Source organism: Bacillus rossius, chromosome 14 (genome assembly GCF_032445375.1).
Source record: "Bacillus rossius redtenbacheri isolate Brsri chromosome 14, Brsri_v3, whole genome shotgun sequence".
NCBI classification, from domain to species: Eukaryota; Metazoa; Arthropoda; class Insecta; order Phasmatodea; family Bacillidae; genus Bacillus; species Bacillus rossius.
The window spans coordinates 38,372,634-38,389,339 of NC_086341.1; the positions used below are offsets into that span (position 1 = coordinate 38,372,634).

The 16,706-nt window shown below is 38.0% G+C and overlaps 1 protein-coding gene across 1 annotated transcript in view; it reads right to left on the bottom strand.

Moving 5' to 3' along the window:
• Positions 1-16,706, bottom strand: part of LOC134538778 (G-protein coupled receptor Mth2-like) — a 111,785-nt gene that overhangs the window by 83,531 nt on the left and 11,548 nt on the right. The window contains exon 2 of the mRNA XM_063380270.1: positions 14,588-14,666. Within this exon, the coding sequence (XP_063236340.1) occupies positions 14,588-14,666 (79 nt within the window). The remainder of the gene's footprint in view (positions 1-14,587; positions 14,667-16,706) is intronic.

The following is a 16,706-nucleotide window of genomic DNA, read 5'->3' on the forward strand; positions in this document are numbered from 1 at the left end:
CCAAATGTTTCAATCTAGATCGAAAATTTCTCAGGAAGTCAAAAAATTAATTTGTTCAACCTAGAAAATAAATTGAAAATTTGAAAACCACATGTTGTAAATAGAATATTGGAGATTAAAAAATACCAAAAGCCATTAGCTTATATATCTTTAAAAAATTTAAGAGATATTAAGTTAAATCTCGTTTTCTTCACTCTCGCTGGCAAACATAATTTCTCGAAGATAAAAAAATCCATGAAACAATGACATGGGCTTCCAGAAAAAATTGGTTGTCTGTAAAGTCGGTTTACGGACGATAGTTTAACGTGACGTCATAACAAAACATTGATGAAATGATTGCATACTTTTATGAATAAAATTGAATCATTTTTATTTTAATAATAAAAGAATAAATACTTGAAATTATACTAGTAATCAGATTTTTAAAATGCAAGAATAATTAACCTTTATTGCCGAAATTGTTGTTGTAATAAGCAATGAAAACCACATTAACTTTTCACTTCACTCGACGAAACAGTTCACGTGTAGATGACTTGTAATTAATTTTAAAAACTGGCGTTTAGCTATAAATTTTAAATATAATTATGAACAAGTTTTCATATAAATAAAGTATAATCAAATATCTATCATCAATTACATGAATCGCCATATTTTTTTAGTCAATTGTAACATAATCTATATTTACTGCACTCGCCGACAGCGTAACGGAACACAGCGTAACGGAACAATGAGTGTAACGGGAACACAGCGTAACGGGAAAATGCGCGTAACGGGACACTTTTTCGTGCGTGCAGCCGGCGTTCATCGATTTATTAGACGTTGCCACGTCAATAAATGAACACGAGTCTCTGTAGAGTTATGAACTTTGGTGCTAGAGAAGAAGAGAAAAGATCAAGTGGACGAATTACGCAGCCAATGAAGAGGTGCCAAGTAAAGTCAATGAGCTAACAAAACATTTCTCAAGCGGTTCCACGAAAGAAAGATGGGTGAATGGAACCTTTTATACGCCCTTGAGGCGTTCAGCCCGAATGCCAGTATTACACCGGTCAGCACCGGACACCAAATTCAGTTTAATAATCATGTTTTGACATGACAGTGCGTATCTCCAATATCCGTGCAAATTTTATGACAAGGAATTAATATGTGTGTTTATAACATGAAGTGGGATTAAAGTAAAAACCAATCATTTGGTAAAGTAAGTTCTGATAATTTTTTTTGTTCTAATTTTGATAGTATAAATTAAGGTTATAAATTAAATGTGTGAGAAAGGAACCCAAAAAAATTCAATTTTGTCTACAGTTTTATAAACTAATATTTCAAACGTTTAGTAGTTAAAACATAGTTCAAATGTGTAATGCGATGCCTGAGGTCAAAACTGACTAGATTCCACACAGTAAATATTCCAATTAAGTAATAGGCGTTTACTGTTGAATATTACTTTTGGAGATTGACAACTTTTTTTTAACAATATTTCTGTCATTTATGTAAAAAAAAAAACTAGTGATGCATTAGTATTTTTTACAAAGATATATCTTCAAAATAATAACTTTCTAAAATTGTTAGACTTAAAAAATATTGAAACAAATTGTGTCTATTTGGTTTGTGATTCCCCCCTGCCCGTTAAAAAAATAAATAGCAATCACCATTTCCTGCGAGCTCTCGCAAATCACATGATCCCAGGTAGTGACGTCACCCGCGTGTGAAAAGGTTGGAATGTGTTCTAAGACCCGTGCGTGGTGAGAGGAGGCATATCTAGTGCTCCTGCTCGCTAAAGGGTGACTTAGACGGTGCTGCTTCCGACTATAGACGCTAAAGAAAAATGAAATCGTGGGTACGTAGTAAACGTTTTGGATGTATATCAGATTTCAGAAACGAGAGACAATGAACAAATCAGTATGGTAATGCATATTTCGCGAAGAGATTCCGAAATTGGCTGAAAGTTAAAACACTGTAGCATTGTCTGTGTCTCGTGATTGGGTGAGTTTCTTTAAGGTCAGTATCGATTGTTACGACACCAATCACAGTGATTCAGTGCGGAAGCAAACACGTCCTGAGTGGCTCGGTCAAACAAGGCAACGACTTCCCTCGCAGACGTGCGTCAATCACAAGGTAGAAACCGCTGGTGTGAGTATAACTAGTTGCAGTCTAATAGGAGTTCAGATTTATTCGCGAAAAATGCCTGCCCTTACCAGTCAATATTGGGCTGTGTCTCTCGCAATGGCACACAGTGTCTGTAGTTGTCCGACAGTCAAACTATTTCACCAGCTACCATTTTTTTTTAATAGAACGTTTCGTTGAGCTACTGATGATATCAACCAATAAATCGTTCGACTCGAGCGGTAAAGTCGTCGGACATTTTCAACTATTCTGCAGCGACCGTTAAACTCAGCAACATCATTATTTTAGAAGCCAGCGAGCAAATACATTCGTTTCTTTTGCAGCTTCAACGGCGAATTCGCGTTACGAATTAAGAAGCCTTCCAAAGGTAAACAAAATCAAAGCCGTTTAAATAACCCTTAGGGATCAGTCTCACACAAGAAGTTTATTTTTTGACGTGACAACATCTAATAAATTGATGAACGCCGGCTGCACGCACGAAAAAGGATAACTCATTTTCTCGTTATGCACATTTTCCCGTTACACTTTGTCCCGTTACGCTCATTGTACGCTTGCGCCGCATCTATCTCTCTTCCACTCGATTGGAACAACCATCGATTTGACTTTTTCGAGGCACATTAAACTTGAAACACTCCCATTCGTTTCCTACTTTTCCTATCATCGTCCTATCCTTAACAGAATAACACAGATTGGAAGAAGTTAAATATCAAACATGTATAAAAGTTATAGTTCAAATAATCTGTTTGTTAAAGTAATAAACATATATGAATTAATGAGTGCAAATAAAAGTAAATTTATCAATTAAATTGTAGATTTCATTTCACTCCTTCTTTGCATCCATACAAAACAGTGATAATTCAATAAAAATGATTCAATTTTATTCATAAAATTATGCAATCATTTCATCAATGTTTTGTTTTGACGTTGTTACGTTATAAACTATCGTCCGTAAACCGACTTTACAGACAAGAAATTTTTTTTATGTGTAATATATTAGCCCTCGGTATAAGGCACTTGGAAAGAGTAATCTCGTGGAAAGAACAGAGACCTCGTATGGAACGAAAATTTTTAATTACGGTGCTGCCATCTGTGGTGGGAGGCGTGAACTAAATTCACAAACCCAAAAGTAAACTTAATAATATTAACTTTTAAGTGAATTTAAACAAGATGGGCAACATTTAGTAAAATTTCATGTCTAAAATCAGGTCCAAAGCCTGGGATAAGTTTTTTTTCGAAGTCTTTTCGTTTTAATAAAAGTCGTTTTACTATAGGTTTTAAATTTCGGTCAGAAAATGAAATGATTCTATAGGGGGACGCACCACAACGCCGAAATACCACAACGCCGAACGTACAATAACGCCAAAAACCATAACGCCGAAATGCCAAATTGACCACAACGCCGACAGTTGGAAAACTGCTGTGTACCACAACGCCGAATTACCACATCGCCGAAATACATTAACCCCGAAAAATGTCATTGCAGGACTGCCACAAAGGTTAGGTTAGGTAAGGTTAGCACTTTCATTTTGCTCCTCCCCGCAGCAACATTTTTCGGCGTTACTGTATTTCGGCGTTGTGGTACACAGCAGTTTTCTAGCTGTCGGCGTTGCGGTCAATTTGGCATTCGGCGTTATGGTATTCGGCGTTATTGTACGTTCGGCGTTGTGGTATTTCGGCGTTGTGGTAACGACCCATTCTATAGTCGATGTAGCTGTTGCGGCATCGAATTCCAGCGGCGGGCGCGGAAACTACGTGTGATTCAAATCAAGGATTGTAGTAGAATACATAATTTGTGTGCGTGTGTGTGTGTATATATATATATATATATCACGTTCAACATTATTTTAAGGAATCGTGTATTTGCAACGTGAGAATAAATGAATTCGCTCGTTACCGAAGTTAAATGTTGCACATCTCTGGCAAGCAACTCGCTCGTGATTTTTTTTAACAAATAATAATAAACGTGGTTTTCAGTAAATTTATTCCAAAATATTTCTTGGAATGGTTGTTGCTAACATTTTTTTTCTCACAAAATATCTACTAAACGTTTTTTTTTTTTTCAGCTGTTAAAAGGGTCCCAATCATATGTATGAATTACTTGCTTGACATTTTGCCGCTATTTTATTAAAATTAGTAAATATCTGTTCCAAATGTTTGAGATGAAACATAAAGCTACCAAAGATATATCTGGAAACATTTAGAGGAAAAGCGCACAAATATCAGTAAGGATGATAAATTTTAATAACCAAAATTCCGTGTGTGATGTAGCTTTGCGGACAACTTTTATATGAACATTAGTTTAGCTTCATAACCTCTTTACTCTCCGATGTATCTATCCTTTGCCGTGATAAAATTCGTTGAGATGGAATAGTATAGATTTAAACGTTCCAAGAAAATATATAACCTGTCGTAATAACAAAATATATGATGGCACCTCGAGTCATCCAACTTCTCGAACAAAGTGAGGCTGCGCTGCTGACGGTTTTCCGGTGTCACCGTTACCTCGGACATGGTCCGACCAAATTCATTGGAAGGCAGCTTGGCTTCTGGGTTGTAGTCGTGTCCATGGAGAATCATTCCCCGACGTTTCGGTCGACATTGCAGTCGCCATCATCAGGGAACAGTTACCTACTGATGATGCTCAATGATGATGGTCACTGCAATTTCTACTGAAACGTCGGGGAATTATTAGCCTAGGACACGAGTGGGTAACTGGTCCCTGATGATGGCAATTGCAATTTCGACCGAAACGTCGGGGAATTAATAGCCAAATACTCGAGTGGGTAACGGCTTCCTGATGATGGCGACTGCAATGTCGACCGAAACGTCGGTGAATTAATCGCCAAATACACGAGTGGTAACAGCTCCCTGATGATAGCGACTGCAATGTCGACCGAAATGTCGGTGAATTATTCGCCAAAGACACGAGTGCGTAACTGCTCCGTGATGATGGCGACTGCAATTTCGACCGAAACGACGGTGAATTATTCACCAAGGACACGAGTGCGTAACTGCTCCCTGATGATGGCGACTGCAATTTTGACCGAAACGTCGGTGAATTAATCGCCAAGGACATGAGTGGGTAACTGCTCCATGATGATGGCGACTGCAATGTCGTCCGAAACGTCGGATGAAATACTCGCCAAGGACACGGCTACAACCCAGAAGCCAAGCCTGCGAACAGTATTGTTTGGAAGGCGCCGGAAGCGAGAGGTTTGGCAGTGTGTCAGGACTGCAAGGAATGCCGAATGTCCCGTCGCGCTGTGGCAACGAGAGCCACCGAGAAGCGGCGCTGCGGCAGTGAAATGTAGTCACGCGCATTGTAAACACGCCCGGCCCTTGCTATATATAGCTCCGGCGGCGGTCACGCGTACAAGCCTCGTCCTGTGGAAGAGCACGCCTGGGTCTGTCTCCGTAGCTCCCTCTTGTGGACCCGCCTTAAGAGGGATTAGGCCCCGCCATATTGGATTCTTACAACTTTTTGCTATTATTCCAATGATTAATTATTTATTCCAATTTTTGGCATGTCAAGACATAAATCAAATCTTCCAGGCCTTCTATACATTGTTGAAACTACATATTTACCAACAGGCTCTAGTGTGTAAGCGCCGCGAGAAAACAGCAAACTATTTCACGCCGGCGACTGCAACCATCATGATAGTCACACCAGTTCACAAGTGTTGACTTCAAAACTACGTCCTGTGCAATGTTAAACCAAAATGTTTAGCACGGAAGCTTTCTTGCAAGTGGTATAAGAATATTTTAAATAGCAAGATGGCGAGGCCTAATCCCTCTTAAAAGGCCCCCGCCTACCCGGGCACACACACGGTGTGCAGAGCTTCAGGAAAAACAACGCGATTTCAAAACCACTCAACATATCCGACTGGGGTCTGCTTACTTATTTAAGAGTTCGCTGACGGCCGAAAAGTACTTTCGATTTCGGTTTTAAGTTTTTAAAATGTATTTTCAGAAGAGTTATAATGGCTAAAACGCAAGTTTTCAGGGTAAATTTTAGGCGTAAAACAACCGGTAAATATTCTTGATAGCACTTGAGGGACTTCCATTACACATTTATCTTCATTTCTTGGCCATGTAATGTCACGGTCACCGCTCAGATCTCACAGTTGTCCTGTGACGACGAGAAGACTGCGCGCCAGTCCAGAGGAGACACCGCGCTAGAAGCACCAGCGAGCGTCGCGCTTATCATCCCGCCTCGCCGACACACACACACACCCCTGACGAGGCGGGGCCCTTAAGGCAATGCGCTAGTAATACAACAGCAAATGGGTTTAAATATCGGTACCTCAGAACAAAATTGTACACAGTCATCATAATTAAGAAACTTTAGTTCAATATCTGCTCCTTAAAATAAACTATATTTTTCAGCTACAAGGCCGGCACGAAGAAACTTGTGATTAATTTCTTCCAAATGATGAATGTTTTAATTGTAACTGGCCTTAAGTTTGTCTGGCTCAAATATGTAAAGCTCTGTCGTAATGCTTTAGAAAGTTTTGTGTGTGTAATCATTTTATTGATACGATAGGAAAAAAAAAATTAAAAAAAAAAAAATAACTGGTTAAAACACAAAACATTTTCAATAGTAATTTAGTCGTGTTTGACCCTGTGATTACCAAGAGCATACGCTGAATTCCATTTAGGGGCTGATACAACCCCTTCTCGCAAACCCCTGTATATATGCCCTTGAGCGGTACATATATTAATGTCAGGAAGTAATTCCACAAACATCTTACTCGATCTGAAGTAACTTTCTGCGCACTCTCAAACAGTAGGAAAGTAGATCAATGTATGATTATCTGTATGAATGAGGACCATAAATTAATAAGAAGAGACCGGATAAATTCGCGGGTTCTATAGGGACTATAGGGACTCCTATATCCTCTACACACTTGGGCAAATGCCACCTGTACATTGGCCGCTGACTTGTGAGTCGTCTCGACTGGGGGTGGTCTGTGATTCGACACTTCTATCAGTGAGGGACTCTAATTGGCCCTTAGTCCTCCAGGTTAACAGTGAACCAATGACAGAAGCAGCACTAAGGTATAATTATTTGAATTTTAGCATAACACGAAATGAACCCGCGAATTTTTCAGGTCTCTATTTATAAAACGTTATCACGTCAAAAAACTTTGCAGTAATGACTGTGTTCTGTGGTTGGCTGCATGTCTGCTGCCAGCCACACCTATCACAGCCGTCCAGTGCGGACGGAAAACGCGTCCTGAATGGCCCTGGCCAAACAGGGGCTATTGGCTTATCTCGCAGACGGCCGCCAATCACAAGGGAACAATAGCTAGCGCGGACATACCTTATTTCTAGGAACACCTGTTTTTTTTTTCGCGAATACATTTCGTGGAAAGGTATTTCACAATTTCTAAAAGTTAGGGGCATGCATATTTCGCGAAAAGATCCCGAGACTAGTTGAAAGTTAAAAACATTGTAGCATCGTCTGTGTTTCGTGATTGGTAGACTCTTTTCTTCTCTGTCCAACTCTTCTTCCAGATCCATCCTTCTGATTTCCTGTTAGCATCCTGCTTGATATTAATGCATGAAACTTTTGCATCCCGTATGTCAGAGCCCAGGGTTTTCCCTGTATCTATGCAGGTTTTACCTGGGCCCAACTTATCTATTTTTAGTCTATAATAGTCAGTGAGGGGAGTTAGTCATGGCGCCAATCGCTGCCGTGGCTGGCCAATCCCCCTTCTAGCACATGATGCATGCTACCCCCCTCCTGCATGGCCAACACCCTGCATGATTAGAGCGTATGGGCTTCGGCCTGAGACGCACTTAGTCTCCCTCCCTAACCCGGAACCCTCCCCAACACACTTAGTTTTAGTTAGGTGAGGAAAAAATATATATATTCCCCCCTTTTTTTCACGAACTTGACGGAGACTACCAGGCGGTCGAAGGCCACGGGAGTCGAGTGGTCAGCTCTCTCGCCTCCAAGTGATCCAAGGTCGAAAATGAAATTTTTTTTTCAGCAAGTGTGAGAAACGTGACGGACGTTGCCGTACGCCATTAGGTTTTCTCTTAGTGCTCCCGTTTCCCCCAGAGATTTTTTTTTCCTTCACTGATTATTTAGCATCTAATCACTTTGCAACGTCTCTGATCACCCCGATGTTGACGAGGTATTAAGCTCAATTAATTATTAATTATTAGAGGCATGCATATTTCGCGAAGAGATTCCTAGATTAGCTGAAAGTTAAATCACTGTAGCATCGTCTGTATCTCGTGATTGGGTGAGTTTCTTTCAGGTCAGTATCGATTGTTACGACACCAATCACAGTGAGTCAGTGCGGAAGCTAACGCGTCCTGAGTGGCTCGGTCAAACAAGGCAACGACTTCCCTCGCAGACGTCCGCCAACCACAAGGTAGAAACCGCTGGTGTGAGTATAACTAGTTGCAGTCTAATATGAGTTCAGATTTATTCGCGAAAAATGCCTGCCCTTATTAATTATATATACAATTTAATATATGTTATATATTATGTAGAATTATTATATATTTCATGATAATTTCTTCATTAATTTATTTTCCAAAACGAAATCTGAAACAAAAAATCTTATTGGTGTGTTGCAGGAAACAATTATCAAAAGTGTACGATTATTCTTATTCTCTCTGAAGCATCAAAGTTTTGCTGAAGAAGGGTATTGGGGAAATGTTCATCGCCCAACAGTTTATAAAAAAATATACAAAGACATGACATGACTTTATGTTACAAAAAAGTAAGAGATAAGTAAATATGATCGAACTATTGAAAGTCATGTGGAACATGCAAGCAAATATAAAACTCATAAGGCAGAGTGAGTGTCTGTGTATATGTATGTGAGTGTCCTGCATGTAAATTATATTTTCGACGTGGCTATGTCTTATAAATCGAAATACTAATACAAAAAATTTAGTGCAAATAACATAGTATTGATTTTGAAACTTATAAATTGTAACTGGGGCTTTGTGAATTCGAGTCGCACGTTTATAAAGGTAGGGTTAGCGTTCACGCATTCACCATTATAAAAAGGTTGTGCATATTTACAGGCCACCACGATTACTAGGCAAGTTTCTTGAACGTTCAATTCGAGGTGGCTCACCCACTACACACGCATTGAAAAGTTTGAATCAATTTAAAAATGATTTGGTACAGAAAGTAATGAACTATTTAAATCACATTTAAAAGGTTTTTAAAAAAAATTGGTTGTCTGTAAAGACGAATTCACTTTAAATACTTGCACCCGTGTACCGACACAGTCTACCCAAATTTTGAAGTGAAAACATCTTTAGCCGCGTTGAGCGATTTCTGGTAGGGGCAAAACTTATGGGTTCGCGTCACCGACATGCTAGTGACGTGTTGCGCCAGACTGGCGAATCGCACCGGCCTGTGTACATGTACACGCATATATACACTAATACATTGTATATACTCGACTGCATCATGTGCGTGTTGGACTCTTTTTTCGATGGGTAAAATCTTGTGAGTTCGCATCACCGACATGCTCTAGTATAGCAGTAAGTGATGTTAATTTGACCACGTGAATACATGACCTAGGTCTTACATCACTGGTAAGTCATAGCTAGGTAGTGAATTTTTACGTAATTTTGACATACCACTGACATATGTTGTGACTAAAAAATGATGTAAGGATAAATTATATCATGCTGACATCGTACTGATATAATACCAAAATCATTTTCTTACATACATTTGACATATAAATGATGTCATATTACACATTTAAAAACAAATTTTTAAGTTTTCACTTGTGTTGACAGTCCCCATGACTGGCTATTTTTTTTTTACATGCTGCTTCCAGATAAAAATTACGTATGGAGGCCACATTTCAAAAAATTTATAAGGCAGGATAATTTTTTTACTTGAGTTGTTTATGTGAGTTTAATTAATACAGATGTAGAAATTTTGGCTGTGAACAGCACAAATTCGTCACATAAAAACGATTCCCGAAGATTGATATCTTCCATTTGTGGACGCCAACTTGAAGTAAACCTGGCACCCAATCAATGATGTGCTTATAGGCCTATCTTTTTGTTCATCGTAGCACAAATTCCGTTTCTACGACACCAGTTAGCACAGATTGAGCACTAATTATTGAAAAAAGTCTGAGTTCGAAACTTAACCTTGTGGGCGGTGACTTGATAATACGTTTTCAACAGTGGCAAAGATAATGTGACGAGAAAGTAAGAAACACCACATGCTTCGCGATAAGGAATTGGCTATCAGTTACTCTTACTTCATCTTGGTAACGATACTCGACATACAAACATGTGGTAATTTCTACGCCCGGAAATCACCTGTTGCCTTGGCTTGGAAACGCCCATTTACTTAGATCGCTTTGTCAACATGTTCCCAGGCCGTAACACTTTGCATGACGTCATTACAGCCCAGAAAAGCGTTGTCTTGAAAAACTAACGAATTTTGTTCGTAACTTCTTAAAATTTTCAGCCTTACGCTGTAACCAGAAATTAAAGATAATTTTTATTGTTTTTAATGGGAGAAACGTGAATCAAAAGACGCCATATTATTGTTGTTAGCAGTTTTTATGCATAACAATTTTTTTATTGTTTGTTGCTAAAACGTTTTCTACTTTAAGGCAGATATCACCTATAAAGAAAATATATCAAACTATTGACGTTAAAATTACTGTTGTATGGATTCACAAAAATGAATAAATACTAAATACCTGTAAGTTCAAAGTAAAAGCCATTTGCAGCAACTAGTCATTATTTACTTCAGGTATTTCATTTAAGAAGTAAAAATTTTGAAAACAAAACAATGTTATTTACTCAAGGTCCAAAAACTATTGAAACAATATTTGTGTATTTTGGTTCAGATGTATTTTCCGAAAAAAACAAACTAAATTAATTCGCAAATTATTTAAAAATTTTTATCTTATCACTATAACTTCTCATTTGGGGTAATTTGTATTGGCTTAAGTCAATAAACCACAAATTTCAGTAATTTTACTCCATCGTTAATTGTTCACGTGAACACTTATAACTAGAGAACTGAAAAATTCGCGAATTCATTTCGTGTTATGCTAAAATTCAAATAATTATACCTTAGTGCTGCTTGTCCCATTGGTTCACTGTTAATCTGGAGTAATAAGGGCCAATTAGAGACCCTCACTCATAGAAGTGTCGAATCACAGACCACCCAGTCGAGACGACTCACAAGTCAGCAGCCAATGAACAGTTGGCATTTTCCCGAGTGTGTAGAGGATATTGGAGACTATACTGAAGGTCATTGAACCCGCGAATTTTTCCGGTCTCTACTTACCTATAACATTCTGAGTGACTTAGCGGAGTATTGAACCTGCGGCCATATTTACCACTTTCGTAGCATATGTAAATTAATGGAGTTTTGTCACATTAAATTGCAAAATATATCGTTTTCTTTACAGTTCCTTGATAGTTGTAAATTTACTATGACAAATATTTTGCACTTTAATAATGACGTACCTGTGTGCGTACAAGTGGAGTGTACTGGCGAAAGTAAAAAGAGCCTGAATATTTAAATATATACGAATTTATTACGGACGTACACGCCATGCAACTCAGTGAAATTCGGGTGTTAAATTGGAAAGTCTAGTTTTTTTATAAGTACGTTCCACGCCGTTAAACTTGTAGACTTTTTGAGTGGCTGAAATTAAAAAATTAAAAATATATATACATAGTGCATACTTATTGCATAATTTTCTGGCAAAGTTGAAATTTTAGCATTGTTTTGCAGTATGGATTAGAAGAGCCAAATTGAATAAATATCTGAATATTTATGGCTCTAATGGCAAGTGCGTGATATGATTTAATTTTCTTTCAGAATAATTAAGTTAATTTTATTTAGCCTTTAAACATCATAAAAATTCTAATGTAATTGAAAGGCTAGTAAAAATTATTTTTTCTATAGAAATGAAACCATATTACAAAGTAGCCAGAAAAATTGGCTTTAAACCTTAAAAATGTCCAGTTTTTAATTACATCATTCTGCTTATCCGTACTGCACTAAAATGTAAAAAATGAAACTTTGCGTGGTAATTATGCAAAAAGTAAGCGATATAATGATTTATTTTTCATTTCATAAAGGTTCAGCTGACTTGTGGAAGTCAGAAAGTTTCGTCTTGTGGAAAGTAAATACAAAATAGTGACCTGGAAAGAGATGTACCTCATTAATCGGCCACAGCCAACAGACGTCTTAACTTCGCTACGTAAAATAAGTCGATAAATAAATAAATAGAATGGAGTGGTATCTGAAAACTTCAGGGAAACTGAACTAAAGATGTCTGGCCCGGAATTCGAACCCGGGACCCTCTCGAATGCGATGCCAACGTTTTACCGTTACTGGGTCTGGATTTTTAACCGGGAATTTATTCTTTGTGTTGACACATTGCCTCCAATAGTGTTAGTTATTTGTAAACCGTTCCCTGAACAACTATCCAGTATTAAGTGCGCACATTGAAGAGCATAATGAAAGAAAATAAAGTCAAATAATTAAATATTTTATTATCTTTTTCATGATAAAAAAAAATTCTTGAATAAATCGTCAATTCAAGTATAAAAGCATGCACCAATCGTATTATCTCAAAAAAACAGTTTTTCATACATACAAAAATTACCATAGCCATGTATTGTACAGAATTACGATATATTTCTTGTAATGTTAGTGTTTTCCAAATGATTTCTTGACGTGATAACTTCTTATAAATCGATGAACGTTGGCTGCGCGCACGAAAAATCATGACTCATTGTCACGTTCCACCTGAGCCGAACGTGCAAGAACCGGCCAACCACCGTGCGAGAAAATCTTCTATAATATCAAACAGGTATAGGCGGGCTTTTTAAAAGCAGCAATTTTAAAAAAAATTGATTTATTTGTCCAATTTCGTCATTTCAAATTAACAATTTATTCAAATTAATTTGATTTCAGTTTATTTCTATAACTAATTGTTCGTGTTTATATTTAAACAAATTATTTAAATTAAATTTCCAAAAAAAAGTAAATAATATCTGAAAATTAAAAAGCATGCAATTTTTCATTAATGTTGTCTTATGACGTTATCATGTAAAATTATCGTCCGGAAACCGACTTTACAGACAATCCCCCCTTCTTTTTTTTTTTTTTTTTTTTGTAAAAGTACATACATTTTCTTTCTGTGCAGTGAACTACAGTGGCGGATCCAGAGGTTCACCTCGGAGGGGGTCACTCTAGGATTTCAGAACATCCAGAGAAAAAATGTCTTAAAATTACTAAATTTGTATTTAATCTACTCACACTACAGATAACATCCAACCACCAGATTTTATGATTCTACAAGAAATTCATTAATTATATTAAAATATTTTATTGGTTTCAGAAACAATAATTTTTGTCGGCAATATTAATGTAGCAGACAACTGGTTTTTCGAGGAGGGGGGGGGATACTTGCCCCTGGTGCCCCTCTCCCCTGGATCCGCCAATGAGTGAGCATTGCACTTGCCACACCCCCTGACTTGGGCGTGGTGCCGTGCGCGTGATGCCATGCCACCCTCCGGACTGCAACATAGCGCCGGGCGGAGAGAGCCGCAGGGAAAAGCAAGTGGTGGTGGTGTGCGTCGGGAACGTACATCACGTAGATCACGCACCGAGCAAGGCCGAGGTGAAACAAAGCCGTTGCTCATCAGTGTTATTTATCCGCCGCATCACGAAGTCGATACAAACAAGGCGTGGCTTAGCGCGCTTCACGGAGCCGGCCGCGCGAGGCGATGAACCACCTCTGCGGTCTGCTTGCCGAGCGGAAGGTTTATCCATATAGTAGTAAAAAGCGCTCCGAGAAAAGAAAACAAATTGGTTGTCTGTAAAGTCGGTTTACGGACCGATAGTTTAACGTGACAACGTCATAACAAAACATCGCTGAAATGATTGCATACTTTTATGAATAAAATTGAATCATTTTTATTGAATGATCACTATTTTGTATGGATACAAATAATGAGTGAAATGAAATCTACAATTTAATTGATAAATTTACTTTTATTTGCACTCATTAATTCAAATATGTTTATTACTTTAACGAAGACATTATTTTAACTATAACTTTTATACATGTTTGCTATTTAACTTCTTAAAATCTGTGTTATTCTGTTAAGGATAGGACGATGATAGGAAAAGTTGGAAAACGAATGGGAGTGTTTCATGTTTAATGTGTCTCGAAAAAGTCAAATCGATGGTTGTTCCAATCGAGTGGACGAGAGATAGATGGGGCACACGCGTACAATGAGCGTAAAGGGACACAGCGTAACGGGACAATGTGCGTAACGGGACACTTATTCGTGCGTGCAGCCGGCGTTCATCGATTTACTAGACGTTGTCACGTCAAAAGGACAAACAGACCAACACCTTTTTACATCTGTGATCTTAGTAGGGATCAAATGCGTGAAAGAAGCACAGCTCGAGATAAGGGAGACTCACCTGAAAGTCCACCATATGTCGAAGCACATGACGTTGAGCCAAGAGAAGGCAGCCATGAACGAGAAGATCATCATGTAAGCTGCAACACACAGGGAGATAAGTAAGTGTGCGCTGGCGCTCAGTTTGGTTTGAAACACGAAACTCCAAGCAGTTTTAGAAAGTTATAAATTATACGCATTACAATTTATAAAACACAAAATATTACATTCATAAACTGTTTGCCGGTATCAAAAAGACACCCAAGCAAGTACCTACATATTGGAAAAACATTCGTGTTCTGTGAAGGACATTGTTTTATTCCAGTAAATATGTATAAATAGATGTATCGTTAAAAGATTTACCCATTAGTAATTATTATAACCCTTTATTGTTGTTCTATAGTTTGATTTATATTTTTTATGAAAATGTTCATACTGTATAGATAAATTTTAAGAAATTTACTTTGTACTAACTAATAATAAGAACTTTATTTACATGTTAATACGTATACATGTTAATACGTATACATGTCTATACGTATATTTCTTTATTAATCGCCTGTTTTTTAGCCCAGAGTGGATTCTAAGGAAACAGTGAAATAACCAAAAATACGTGGACTTCCTTCAAAAGCATCTAAACCTTCTACAGCTATTAACATTGTGTTAAATGAAAATTTCGTATACAATATGATACTATTCCCAATTTCTTCTCAATTTGTGTAAATTTTTCCAGAAGTTTCACGTAAGCCTTGTCGTCAGTTGGCATCAATGAAATGGACTATTACTTGATGTAAGCTTTTGGACATACGCCATTGCTAAGAACACGTATGTCTGTAGAAGAAAACTACAAAAAAACACAAAAGACAAAAACACAAATTAAGTAAAAAATTTCTGTTGACAGGATATAATCACCACATAATATTCCATAACAAGAATATGGTCAATAAACAAAGAAGAAAAAGAAAGAAAAATGGACTAACAGAACGAAAAAAAAACCACGAATGATGACAGCACAAAAATATTGAACCCCAAAAAAAATTCAGCACAGTTGAAACGAGACAAAAACACGACAAAAATAAAAGACGAAACAATTAATTTGTGTTTTTGTCTTTTGTGTTTTTTTGTAGTTTTCTTCTACAGACATACATGTGCTTAGCAATGGCTAGAGACATGCAAAATTCGCGGATTCATTTCGCTATAGGCTAGCATCAAAACAACTATACCATCGTACCACTTCTGCGATTGGCCCACATTTTTTTCCGGGGAACTGTGAGCCAATGGGAAACACTAAACCAGGAAAGTGCCGAATTACGGACAGCCTATAGTTGAGACGTCTCACGCGTCAGTAGCCAATGAACAGGTGTTATTTCCGCGAGTATTCAAATGACTGTGGAGTCTATCCTAGAGGTCAATGAATACGCGAATTTTGCAGGTCTCTAGCAATGGCGTATGTCCAAAAGCTTACATCAAGTCATGCACTCCCATTGCACAAATCTTTCCAAGATAATGTGAAATGGACTGTTACTGTGACTGTAGTGAGGAGTGTTGAACTGACGGACGCACGAACGCGACGGGCAGTTGCGGGTCAATGCGGCGAGGCGCGTCTGCAAGTTGACCTTCCAGAGGAGTCGAGGGGGCGGGAGATAACAGCTGCCGTTCTCAGCTCTCGCGGATCACGGCCTTGGAGGTCTCCGAAGAAGGAGGCATGAGATTTATATTTCTTTTATGTCGTGACAACGTCTAATAAATCGATGAACGCCGGCTGCACGCACGAAAAAGTGTCCCGTTACGCACATTGTCCCGTTACGCTCAATGTACGCTTGCGCCGCATCTATCTCTCTTCCACTCGATTGGCCTATGCGTCCGAGGAGAAGAAAGACAGCGGCAGCACACAATTTACATTATTTACACGTGAACTGTTTCGTCGACTGTTTATAAAGTGAAGTGAAAAGTTAATGTGGTTTTCATTGCTTATTACAACAACAATTTCGGTAATAAAGGTTAATTATTCTTGCAATTAAAAAATCTGATTACTGGTATAATTTCAAGTATTTATTCTTTTATTATTAAAATAACAATGATTCAATTTTATTCATAAAAGTATGCAATCATTTCATCAATGATTTTGTTATGACGTTGTC